Source organism: Mytilus galloprovincialis, chromosome 9 (genome assembly GCF_965363235.1).
Source record: "Mytilus galloprovincialis chromosome 9, xbMytGall1.hap1.1, whole genome shotgun sequence".
In the NCBI taxonomy this organism is placed as follows: domain Eukaryota; kingdom Metazoa; phylum Mollusca; class Bivalvia; order Mytilida; family Mytilidae; genus Mytilus; species Mytilus galloprovincialis.
In genome coordinates, this window is record NC_134846.1 from 35236665 (window position 1) to 35250906 (window position 14242).

The following is a 14242-nucleotide window of genomic DNA, read 5'->3' on the forward strand; positions in this document are numbered from 1 at the left end:
ATACAGTGATAACAAACTTCAGTGATTTAAAAGGTGGACAAACATATCATTGTTAATTTAAGACAGGACTTATTGAGCTTATCAAATAACGACAATGATTCTTGGGATTAGTATTGCTACTTTCATAAATGAATATTCTTCTCTCTCAACAGAAAATTCAAAACGTGATATAGAAATGCATTACAATTATATATATTTTATTAAATTTATAAACCTGAAAATAATTGTTCTTGCCTGAACCACCATGAACCTTGTGGTATTTTTTTAGCAATGCAGGTAGATCTATGCACTTGTTAATATTACTGTGTTAAAGTGTTTCCTCGATATGAGGCGGGACATACCAAGGGAACATTCAAAATTCATTAATCGAAGAACGACAGACAACGCCATGACAAAATAAAACCAACTGATCGATAAGCAAGTTTACATAATACTACATAAAAAAGTGAGTAACACAAACCTAAACTTGTTGTGAACTCAGATGTTCTGACAGAGTAAGTAGTCCCTGTTCTGAACTTATGTAGCTTAGTATATTTGTTCAATATCTATGTTCTCCTATATAATGAAAATAATTTTTATATTGAATAATTCAACTGTTTTTATATAAACAGGGCATGCATTTATGAAACACACATAGTTGAATCATTATAAATATTTCATCGTCCTGAACATGCATACACTATTAGCCACTGTACGTTAAGCAATCAACAATCAATCAATCAATACATATTTCAGGCTCATCAGAGTTACATCAGTGATGGGAAGAATGTATTTGTAGAGGCGTTAAAAAACTTGGAAACATCAACACCAAGCGTAGCGTTTGAGACATTTAACTGCAGACAAAATTCCTCTGTTCTCAAATATGGCAATTCATTGGCTGGTGAATTAAACAAGGTTAGTGATATTAAAGATAGATAATATTTTTTTATTAAAACTTTACACCGTCATTGTATTTAAGAAAGCGCATAAACCTCTTCGTTCGTTACTTTATTCTATACACGATGTAACTTGTTTGAAGAATTTTCAGTGATTAGGTTTTGCACATATATCACTACAGCACGTGATAATTGTCCAGATGACAAAACTACGTTGATTTGTGATATCACGCAGGAAATTAAATATAATTGAACTGGTGCAGGCGTCCTGTTATTTTAATTTTAATTTTTCTTTATGTTTTCAAAAACAGATGTATTGGTGAATACAATATCCACAGAGATTTGCCAGCATGGATTCGTTTTATTGTTAAACAAAACAGTGTTAAGATGTTGCAGTATACTATTTGCTTTCCAAAATAATAAGAAATATTCTACATTGACTTATTTCTTATATTCAATAGTATAAAAGTAAATTATGTATCATTTAAATCGACCATAAAAATCTAAACCGAACGAAAACAAAGCAACAGTAAATTCTAATGTTAGAAGACTTATTTCTTGTGCATGCACTGTCAGTGTTATATGGTGTCGTGTGTACAAGATATAAAAACTAATTGAAGCCATTATAAATAAATTTACTGCTATGTAATCAGTTGAAAGATCATGTGATGATACAGAATAGTCATGTTCAAAGTGCACTTAGGTCTTATCACACGGATTAAAATTGAAAAACAAGCAGTTAAGCACAATAGTTTTTAATTATACATAGAATATCAATTTAAACAAGCAGAATGAATGATTCTAATTGTTTGACGGGTGGAAAGATAGAGATATATGTTCCTTTGTTTTTAAATAAAGCACTTGCAATTGTCAATATCAATGTTGTGATCCTATCACTGTGTGGCATGTTCGTTAGCAAAAGGTTACGATCCAGAGTGTACTGGATCACAACCCTTGACTAACAAAGATGCATATGACTGTGCTGAAGATAATGATCAACTACTTTATATCTTCTTTTTATTAAAACTCTTTTTTCATAGTTTGTGTTTATGTCGAACACCATTGTCCCAGATTAGGTAAGGGTTGTCTCATTCTGTATGTGCCTGTCCAAAGTCATGAGCATGTAATTCTATGGTTGTCGTTTCTTGCTGTTTATCATATAATTATGTTCTTCGTTCATTATTTTGTATATAAATCAGTCCGCTAGTTTTCTCATTTAAATTGTTAAGGTTTGTCCTTTAGTATACCTTTAATAACTGACTATGCGTTATGGGATTACTCATTATTGTATGCTGTGCGACTACCTATATTTGTTTACTTCTGTATCATTTGGTCTATTACTGAGAGTTGTCTCATTGGCGATCAAACCACATTTTCTTATTTTTATATTAATTACTAGATATAAAGCTTTCCCGTCGTACGAAAGTAGAGATGCAAAAACCAGGGGGAATGATACCCGAGCTTATATAAAAAAAATATGTAATATTATTGCCAATGAGACAAATTATCACAAGAGACCAAATGACACAGAAATTAACAACTATAGGTCACCATAAGGCCTTCAACAATGAGCAAAGTCCATACTTCATAGTCAGTTATAAAGAGCTCCGAAATGACAAATGTAAAACAATTCAAACGAGAAAACTAATTTATGTACAAAAAATGAACGAAAAACAGATATGTAACACATCAACAAACGACAACCATTGATTTCTAGGCTCCTTGCTTCACAATTAAGTCATATCCATTCTCTAAAGAGGTTTGAATAAAAGAAGAAAATAAAAAATGTTTCCGTACGTTGTGGTAATTCTTACCATAACAAGTACCATTTCATTTATTCTTTTAACAACTTTTGATAAATCTAACAACACAAATTTTATCACTCAATAAATCCATGATAATTGAAATATTAACATGATACAGGTTATGTTCCTCTCATATATTTTATTATGGTATGATACTAAAGCCTAAACGAGAGGGAGTTGAATTGATTTTACTATGATGAAAACATAATCTTTCAAAGATTTGATTGATTTCTGGAGCCAGCATGTCAAAAACTGCCAGTAGTCCTTTGTTAATTTATGTATTATTGTAATTTTTCTTAAATTCTTTTGTTACTTTTACTGACATCAGACTTCTTTTAAGCTGAGCTTTAAACGTTTTATGTTGTTACTTGTGTACTAGTATTTGTCTGTTTGTCCTTTCCCTTTTCAGCTATGGAGTTAGTTTATTTTCGATCTATGAGTTTGACTGCCCCTATGGTATCTTTGGCCCCTCCTTTACTGTGCGTATTGCCGTGTGTTTATATTTTTGCTAGATGTATAAGGGAGGGTACTAGTATATTTTAAGAGAACTAGTACACATTTTAGTTTTGGGGCAAGCTAAAGCCCGTTTTCTTGTGCGGCTTTTCTCGTTGTGTTTAAGAACAATTGGTTGCCTTCGCTTATTCTCTTTTCTTGATCGAGTTGTTGTCTCTTTGACGCATTCCCCATTTCAATCCTCAATTTGATATCTATCAAACAGTCAATCATCAGCATTTAGAAAAGACTATTTCTGATTCCATATATCTTCATATTTTTGCCAAGCTGATACAAGTCTCTGAAAGGCGTGAATTATAGGCTTTACTGCAGATATTCAGATATGGTAATAATAAAGACTGATGAAGCGAGTCAAATATTAAAACAGGTATAACATTTGCACAAAACTATATCGACATCTGATTACATAATTAATGAACTGCATTGCCCATATTTCTTTTACCAGGTATCAATTACTGGACATACAGGAGGCCTTTCATGGGGTACTGATACATACCCAAAGACAGCAACATATCAAATATGTAGTCCAGTGATAAACACAAACACATACGAATATATGGGAACTTGGAACAATGACAACAGACTTGATCTAGTCAACAATGTGCTATTTGGGAACGATTTTACAGATTTTGGAAATAAAACGTTGACTATCGCTACAAAACCGGTAAGCTCTTTTATATGTACATAACAGTAAGTCTACACTAATCAATTATCAAATTTTTTTTTATTACAAGTTAGGTTAAGGAGTAAATAAAAAACAAGGACAGATAATTTGACTTAAGATGGAAAAATAAATCTTTATACAAACAGCACACCAGAAAACACTTCATAAAACTTACTGAAAACTATCCGCCAAAAAAATTGGAATTTATCAGGTCCTTTGGAGGGTTAGCAGTTCAAGTACAACCTGAACTACTATAAACATTTGAGAAAATGGTAAATAAAGGCACCAGTAGTATACCGCTGTTCAAAAGTCATAAATCGATTGAGAGAACAATAAATCCGGGTTTCAACTTAAACCAAGAGAATCACATCAACTATAGTTGGAAATAACGGAAGAACAGAAACACTGAAGAGCAACAAAACAAGCGCATGTGCACTATGCATATCAACGAACTATTAGATAGCAAATACCATATTCCTTAAAGTTTATTCTTAGGAAAAAAAATGAGATGTGTGTTTCCTATTACACCTTTGAAAAAAATAGGGTAAGTAGGTAGGGATTTTTTTTTTACCTTTTTTTTACATTAGGTCTATGGGAGGGACATTCTGACTTTAACAGTGCTTATTGAAAAATGACCAAAAAAACTTCAGGGTATTCTGTTTTTGAGCTTAAAAATAGGGTGGGTACCGTAATAGGAAACACACATCTTTTTTTATTTGGCCTTATACATTACTCTTCTACATTTTTATAATTCTTATAACAAACTTGTTTTATCTAACACTGTTCATATTGCAGATAAAACCATTTGTAATATTCACTGACAACAATGGTACAATTGAGTATTCTGGGTTTTGTATTGATATACTCAATGAACTGGCGAGACATTTTAAATTCAAGTAGGTATAATAATGACACTGACACACTTCGAACTGTTAACTTAATATTTACTTTATAATGGAACCTTTTTAGAAAGTAATAGATGCTAAATAATTTCTTTTTTCATTTTTTAGTTATTGAAAACAACACTGTACAAATTTATTCGTTCGAACTGCTTTTCTTGATTTATAGTAATTAGGAAGACTATAATTAAAAAGAACAGTAGGAAATCGAATCAAATGAATATTCATAGATCTGTTTAAAAAAATAAAATTAACCATTTGAAATATATCTAACAATCTGACTTATAATAGTTATCAAAGATACCAGGACTATAATATAATTCGCCAGACGGGCGTTTCGTCTACATAAGACTCATAATAGTGACGCTCAGATCAAACTATATAGTTATAAAGCCAAATAAGTACAAAGTTGAAGAGCATTGAGGACCCAAAATTCCAAAAGGTTGTGCCAAATACAGCTAAGGTAATCTACGCCTGGGATGAGAAAATCCTTAGTTTATCGAAACATTAAAAGTTTTGTAAACAGGAATTTATAAAAATAACCATATAATTGATATGCATGTCAACACCGAAGTGCTGACTACTAGGCTGGTGATACCATCGGGGACGAAATGTCCAACAGCAGTGGCATCAACCCAGTGGTGTTATAAAGTACCAGGATTACAATTGAGACTTTTTAAGTGCATTCAATAATAATGAATGACAGCTTACCTTTAAGGAGTTTTTATTCTTTACAGTTACAAAATTGTAGGGCCCCCAGATGGTATGTACGGGGGGCTAAACAGTGATGGTACTTGGAATGGAATGGTCGGCATGGTGATGCGTGGGGTAGGAATATATCGTATATTTAAAACGAAAAGAAATTGCCATTTATTAAACAAAATGTGGTGTGATTTTTCAAAGTGCGACTATCCAAAAAAGACCAGAATAGGAATATATCGTATATTTAAAACGAAAAGAAATTGCCATTTATAAAACAAAATGTGATGTGATTGTTCAAAGTACAACTATCCACAAAAGATAAATTTTTCACTATGGACATATATGTAAATCTGTTCATATCAATAACAACAGTAACATTATTGCGACAGATATAATAAGATCTATCTTAACGATTAGTGATATCGTGTTGTCTGAAGTTCTGATTTCCGTTGCAATACAATGAATTTTGCAATGATGAACAAAATATTATGCTTTGTCACTTGCTGTATCGATAGTGCCGAGAAGAGAGGAAAAGGATACCAAAATGGACATTAAAAGAGGGACGAAAGATACCAGACGGACAGTCATACTCATAGATTGAAAATAAACTGACAACGCCATGGCTAAAATAAAAAGACAAACAGACAAATAATGGAACAGAAGACACAACATAGAAAACTAAAGACTACGCAACACGAACCCCACCAAAAACTTGGGTGATCTCATGTGCTCCGGGAGGGTAAAAAGATCCTGCTCCACCTGTGGCACCCCTCGTGTTGCTTATGTTATTACAAATCCGGTAAATAGTTTAATTCGGTAGGTGACATTCGTAAAAAAGGGAAGGGTATTTTAGTTTTGACACGAGGAACATATCTGATATCATGTTTAAAAAAAACCCGGTTATTCCATAACGGTCAACCAACTCGTGATGGCGTCCATAAAATTAACGAAGAGTTGATTTCAACTTCACCATTCGGAACTCTTGGTTTAATAGCTTCCTTGTGAGCAGCAATCCTCTATCAGGGAAATCATGATAGGAAATACAAGCCCGGGAATATCGTATCAAATGGGAGATATAAACTCCGTATGCAGGCGCTGCTGGAATGTTGCTACATAGAAATGGCAAGTTCACAATTTGGACGCTGAAGTCATCTCTTTTAAAACTTTGAAAATCCTGAAAAACAAAAAGCAAACAACAGTATACAAAAACACAACATAAAGTCTGAGAAACACTTACCCCATAAATAATGTGTAGAATGTCTTAATAAATATATAGTTATTACAACAATAAGTAATACATATTTTAAAAAATGTTTTCAGGATGTTGATTTTGCAATTGGACCATTTACAATAACATCTATCAGAGAAACTGTCATTGATTTTACTGTACCATATATAGAAGATGGTGTTGGTATCTTGACCAAACGGCCTGATGGAGAACCAAACAAAATATTCAAAATGTTTAAACCATTCTCATTGATTGTATGGTGCTGTATAGGTGTGGCTATTGTGGTGGTCGGAATACTTTTGTGTGTTGTTGGTAATATCAATCCAAATGTAGAAAAAACATGCAAAGATGAACCACAGTTAGTAGTGGAGCAGAAAAGTCTGAGACAGACAACTTGGCTAATTTATGGTTCATTCTTTGAGCAAGGTAAATTATATCTCGCTGTTGCTGATGAACATATTCTGCAAATATAAAGCCCAAATTGTGTCTTGCATCTGTTTTCGTTACTTTTATTTGATAAGATCTTTGTATCATCATGTTTTTCTTTTATTTTATCAACTTATATACTTATGGGTGGTGAATTGACTATGGCATACAGTCGCATGAAATAAATAGAATAAAAGTATCTTGAATAAAACAACACTAAAAATACTTTGCTAATTTTGTTTATAAATCATTTTTAGCATATTCTTTATAATTTGATAGCTTTATAGGTATATCATGTATAATAACATTCACTGCTTTATAGATCTATCATATTTCCAGTTAAGGGTGATAATAAAACCATATGTACCATTCTTGAAGTCAAGGCATGTTCTTATGTGAATAAAAATAATTAGTCTTAGTGTTAGGTTCTTTATTATATACTTTTTGGTACTATTAAGATCTCACATCACTCTACATTGGTTGAATATTGACATTATTGTTTAATTGAATATCTTAATTTCCTAGTAATATATAATGTCGTTTTTTATTAATTTAAGTTAACCACACCCTTATTTTTTGCAATTTAAGGTGTAGATCCAAGGCCAACCACTTTTTCCGGAAGGTCAATGCTCGGATTTTGGTGGGTGTTTACCATCTTGATGACGTCGACATACACTGCAAATCTAGCCGCTAACTTGACAGTCAGTATTGCTGAACAACCAATAAATAGCCTAGAGGAACTGGTTGGACAGACGGAAATTGAACCTTTGGTGAAATCTGGTACCAATCTTCACACTTTGTTTATGGTAATGACCAATTCTTGTTGCTAATTTAGAAAACGTTGAGAGTGTCAAGTTTATAATTTCCTTTTTAAAAAAATAATTTTGATAATAACACGCGATTTGTTTTTTTAATAAAGAAAGCAATTAACACATATTGACGAAAAGGACAACTTCGGTAAAATTATTCTAATATCATAATTCCTTCTCCAAAATGTATCCGCAATTGCTACAGAAAGGATATTATTTTCAGTAGAAATAAATATAAAGTGTTTTAAATTCAGATTAATTTATGCAGTATGATGATTCTTTTACCAACGTCATACATATGAAAAAAATATAAAAATTAAGAGAAATTAATATTTTTTCATTCAATCTGTTTCAAATTCAAATAATGATCTGAATTGTAAATCGATAAATGTCGTCTACGGATTAGAGTGCAACCTTTGCGGATTGGTATACGTCGGTGAAACGAAAAAAAGGCTAAACAAACGTATGTGCGGTCATAGATCAGACATTAACCTCAATGCTAACGACATTCTATACCAGCATTTCAATCAGCCCGATCATTCCATCGTTTCTATGACAGTTCGTATTATCGAAAAGATATACCATAGCTCTAACAATCCTAATCGTTCAACGACTCTCCGTAGACAAAAAGAAGACTACTGGATTAGACAATTGGGAACTGCAACACTGTATGGCTGCAATGACAAAATTGATGGTATAGGTATTCTATCTAGTCCTTCGTGTAACTCGGTGAATGTGATGAATATTTTCAACTCGACTCCTCGACGTAGACGCAGTCATGGTCATCGTCATTATACATCACCTTCTCTGCATGATGTCTCTATTAATGACTTGCTGTCATTCATACAAAAGCCGTTAGGTATTCATCACATTCGCACGAAACTTTATTCATTACCCCTTTCAAAACTTCATTCTCTGTTCAATTTATGTTTGGAATCCACTGTTACAAACCCTCATTCAAACCAATACAAACTTCAAGCTATAATTTCGGATATTGCAAGTCACAGACTTTTCAAGCCAGTTCGCATTGGAAAAGATGAAAAAGAGAAAAGATCTTTTCTAAGTCTTTCCTTTGCCAACAAAGGTCTCGATGGCGTCAACCTAGGCAATATCCTTCATCATAAATTAGTTCAATCGAAAATACCTCCTTATTTCAAAGACCAGTCTGTACCAATAATTTCTTATACCTATACCAAACCTATTGCAAATAAAATTTTCAATTACAAACGCGTTTTGCAGAATCTCGATATTGACGACTTCAAGTCTAAGCCTCCTGATTGCACTTGTGCTAGTTCCCAATTCATATATAATCCTGCTGGCCACGTTATTACCGGTGACCTTAACATTGTTAATAACACTTCTCTACGAAATGTGTTATCGAAAGGTCCGAAATATCGTGAGCCTAAATCCATCAATTAGAAATACAACTTTAAAATTTTGATGGACTCAGTCGAGGATTATGCCAGGCAATGGGCTAAACGTGAAAAGGAAGATGTAGACACTCTATCCGAATGGATCAAGGCAGTGAGGTCGTTAATACAAATCAGAATCAAGAAACTGAATGGGTCCATCAATGCCCATGCTACGTCAATCTTTAAAGACCCAAATGTTGCTAAACACTTATCCGACCTCCATGATAAATATGTTGTTGTCCCCGCAGACAAAGCCCCAAATAACATCGTTTTTGTCTGTAAAAATCACTACATTAATTGCTTGATAAACGAATTAGGTATAGACAATTCACTTGGAAACTCAACATATACCCTCACGACACTTACCAAAGAGGAAATCCTGGATAATCATAGGTCTGTTCTTTGTTCCTTTGGTATTTCAACCAAAGACGAAGAACTGGATCTTCCATCACTGTATTGGATACCTAAACTACATAAGTGTCCTTACAAACAACGGTATATTGCTGGGTCTTCCAAGTGCTCCACGAAACCTCTCTCTAAATTATTAACATCTATTTTATCAGCAATCAAAGACGGGCTTCAAAGTTATTGTGAAACTGCCTATTCTAGAGGTGGCGTGAATCAGATGTGGATACTTAAAAATTCCAAAGATCTTTTAGAGTACATACAATCTAACTCTCTTTCATCTTGTAACAGTATTAAAACATTTGACTTTTCTACTCTTTACACAAGTATTCCACATTCCAAACTAAAAGACAAATTGAAAGAGTTGGTATTACTTTGCTTCATAAAAAAGAATGGCCAACGTAGATACAAGTATCTTGTCTTAGGGAGGGATAAATCATACTTTGTAAAGAATCACTCTGATTCAAACAAAAAATTCTCTGAAACCGATATTATCAAGATGCTTGATTTCTTGATTGACAACATATTTGTAACGTTCGGAGGACGTGTTTTTCAACAGACTGTCGGCATCCCAATGGGAACAAACTGTGCCCCTCTACTTGCCGACTTGTTTCTTTGTTATTATGAGGCTGACTTCATGCAGGAACTTCTTAGGAAGAAAGATAAGAAGTTAGCAATATCCTTTAACTCTACTTTCCGCTATATAGATGACGTTCTTTCACTAAACAATTCAAAATTTGGTGACTATGTGGAACGCATCTATCCCATCGAATTGGAGATAAAGGATACTACAGATACAGTTAAGTCAGCTTCATATCTTGACTTACATCTAGAAATTGACAATGAGGGTCGGTTGAAAACAAAACTTTACGACAAAAGAGATGATTTCAGCTTTCCAATTGTGAACTTTCCATTTCTAAGTAGCAACATTCCAGCAGCACCTGCATACGGGGTATATATCTCCCAATTGATACGATATTCCCGTGCTTGCATTTCCTATCATGATTTTCTTGATAGAGGGTTACTGCTCACAAGGAAGCTATTAAACCAAGAGTTCCAAATGGTGAAGTTGAAATCATTCCTTCGTAAATTTTACGGACGCCATCACGAGTTGGTTGACCGTTATGGAATAACCGTTTCACAAATGATATCGGATATGTTCCTTGCGTCGTAACTACAATCCCCTTCCCTTTCATGAATGTGACCTACCGAATTAGACTATTTACCGGATTTGTAATCACATAAGCAACACGACGGGTGCCACATGTGGAGCAGGATCTGCTTACCCTTCCGGAGCACCTGAGATCACCCCTAGTTTTTGGTGGGGTTCGTGTTGTTTATTCTTTAGTTTTCTATGTTGTGTCATGTGTACTATTGTTTTTCTGTTTGTCTTTTTCGTTTTTGGCCATGGCGTTGTCAGTTTGTTTTAGATTTATGAGTTTGACTGTCCCTTTGGTATCTTTCGTCCCTCTTTTTGTACATATTTTTATACAAGTATCTGACAATACTCAGTTTCACTTTCTGTTATGATAATAAGTATATCAACCAATGAAATGTTCGCCTTCAAATCTTTGAAATTGTGTAATAATCCAACAAAACCAGATGATACCGAAAGGTCTCTAAAACAGAAAGTTGAATGACGCGTTTTCTGATCCTTGTCATACAACTGTGAGGTATAGCTAGCTATAAAACCAGGTTTAATCCACCATTTTCTATATCAGAATATGGATGTACAAAGTCAGGAATATGACAGTTGTTATCCATTTGTTTGAGGTGTTTCAGCTTTTGATTTTGCCATTTGACTACACACGTTTCGTTTTGCATTTTCCTCGAATTTTGGTATCTTTGTTATTTTACATTTTGTAAGCAAAAGTTGCATACAAGATCTATAATGTATTCATCGCTTTTTTTTACTGAAATTTAGACTTCTGATTCTGGAATCTACAAGAAAGTATGGGAAGTAATGGGGGGCATGCCAAAAGTTACAAGCAACGATGAAGCTCTGTCTTATGTTGATAAAGGAAAACATGCATTTATGACAGATGTGACTCAGTTAGACTACATAGTCAGACAGGAATGTGAGAAGTACTCTTTAGCAGACGAGATATTCAATAACGCTGGTCTAGGATTTGTTCTTCCTGAAAACGCACTCTTTAAAGATTCGTTTAACCTGAAGTGAGTACTTGAAATAATAAGTTTCAATTTGCAAGTCTATGAATTTTAAAAAAGAATATGGTAATTTGAACATTATGTTCTTTGACGGTTACTTGGCTCAATTCAGAATTTTCCCTTTTATCGATTTTTTTTGTAAGTAGTTCATTTTAAAAATTGGATTATAATGTTTACAAAGAAGAATATGTTCAATGTAAGAAAACTATACCATAATTTATTATAGTGCTTAGCATAGCTTATGTTAAGGCTTTTTTTTGGAGAAATAGCTGCCGCCAAAATAATCCAAAATTGTCTGCATAAATATTCTTCAAACATATATTTTTTAAATCTACTCACCCCAACTTTTGGTATGATGTTAACCTAATCAAATATATATTTTCTTATGAAATTTAAAGGTGATTCATAATTTTAATACATTCGACAAGGTTAAGTTTGTAGCAAAGCAAACTTGTGTCATGAGACGACGGCTATAGTGCAAAGGGTGCTAATCTAAGAAGAATCAAAACAAAGAACAGTGCTATCATATGATTAGGGATTCAATTTCAATATGTAATCATGAAGCCTCGATCTGTCAGAGTTGATAGGTTACATTCGCTTCTTTGTGTAAAAGAGTCGAAAGACCCTTTCTTTGAATATATTGTGCATCTATTTAACATATATTCTTCGACTGACAATGCACCCTGTAAAATAAGTAAAGCAATGCAAGACTTTCAACCAATCATAACGTTCTATCTGTAGTATGATGAAGATGCAAGAAGCTGGTATGACAGAGAGATGGAAAGAGGAATGGTGGCCAAGTCTAGGTTCATGTTCTTCACAAGCAAGAACAAGTGGTGCGAAACCGTTGGGAATGGACAGCTTGGCAGGATTGTTTTATGTCTACTTGGCGGTGGCAGGAATATCTATCATTTTCTTCGCTGCCGAACTTTTTTATAGGAAGATTCTGTCGGGCAAAATTCAACCTTATGTTTTACAGCTAAAAAGAGTGATTAGCAAAAAAGATACCACAATAACGTCACCATTCGTTGGTAAAGAATAGTTTAAAAGAATTTTAGTTTGGAAAGTGTTTTATATATATCTATAACAGCGGTATTTGTGATGCTTTTTGATTTTTTCTTTCAAAATGAGGTAAACATTGCTGCGTTTTCCGGTCTTGAGTTATTTAAATTATAACGTTTTGTAAAAACAATATTCATATGACAACATGTACGACTTGTATGAATGTATATATCCAGAATGCTTATCATTAGATTTGCTTTATATGTAAATAATGAAATATGTTTTTACTGTAATCCATTTATCAACAACAAATAAAGAACTTTGAAAATATTTTTCAAAATTTTAACTGCTAATACCGCAGTCCCGCTAGTCCACGATCGCACTACGATCTTTGAAAAAAATGCAAACTTTGATGATCGTAGTACGATCGGGTAGATCGTAGTACGATCGGGTAGATCGCAGTAAGGTCGTATCGTGGTCATGGTGAGTTCTTCAAGATCGTGATGAGCGTGGCCAACTTTGAACATGTGCAAAACAATCGTGGTACAGTCGTGGCGAAATCATGTCGTAGTCACTGTAGTAGCGTAGTGAGAGCGCATTAAGATCGTAGTAAGATCGCAAAGGTCGCTGTACCATCGTAGCGAGAGCGTAGCGAAAGCGTGATTCTATTCCGAGAGACTGCGCTACGATCTCACAGCGACGTTATTACGACCTCACTACGACCATCACGTTCTCACCGCGACACAACTACGCTTCTACTACGACTATACCACGTTTACACCACGCTGTTCAAGACCATAGTACGATTCTAGCACGCCCTTGCCGTCCTAATCACGCTATTCTTATAATCTGACTACGTTTATACTACGACCATCATTCTCATTGTCATTTTCACATAAAATATATTAAATCTCTCCAAGTTTTGTTTGTCTGTATGTATCAGACTTTTTCTATTTTCTCTAACGGCTCAACCATGCTTCTCGTTTTTATATAGATTGGACCGTTGGTTTTCCCATTTGAATGGTTTTACACTAGTAATTTTGGGGGCCCTTTATAGCTTGCTGTTCGGTGTGAGTCAAGGCTCTGTGTTGAAAGTCGTACCTTGGCCTATAATGATTTACTTTTATAAATTGTTTCTTGGATGGAGAGTTGTCTCATTGGCACTCATACCATATCTTCCTATATCTATTGGCACAATTGTGTCATCTCTAAATCTGCTATCGTTCACTAAAATATCGTCATTTGAGCTTCATGGACCAGCAATAGGTTTATAAGAAAAAATAGAAGATGTGGTATGCTTAAAAATGAGACAACTCTCCACAAGAGATCAAAA

The 14242-nt window shown here is 33.9% G+C and overlaps 1 protein-coding gene across 2 annotated transcripts in view; it reads left to right on the plus strand.

Moving 5' to 3' along the window:
- LOC143044898 (glutamate receptor 4-like) overlaps positions 1-13233 on the plus strand; it is a 30057-nt gene extending 16824 nt beyond the window's left edge. For both annotated transcript variants that reach the window (XM_076217124.1, XM_076217125.1), the window contains 8 exons: positions 736-894; positions 3639-3857; positions 4653-4753; positions 5494-5584; positions 6779-7112; positions 7701-7918; positions 11663-11913; positions 12649-13233. In XM_076217124.1, coding sequence (XP_076073239.1) covers positions 736-894; positions 3639-3857; positions 4653-4753; positions 5494-5584; positions 6779-7112; positions 7701-7918; positions 11663-11913; positions 12649-12949 — 1674 coding nt within the window. In that variant the 3' untranslated portion in view covers positions 12950-13233. The remainder of the gene's footprint in view (positions 1-735; positions 895-3638; positions 3858-4652; positions 4754-5493; positions 5585-6778; positions 7113-7700; positions 7919-11662; positions 11914-12648) is intronic.
- Positions 13234-14242: the final 1009 nt, after the last annotated feature.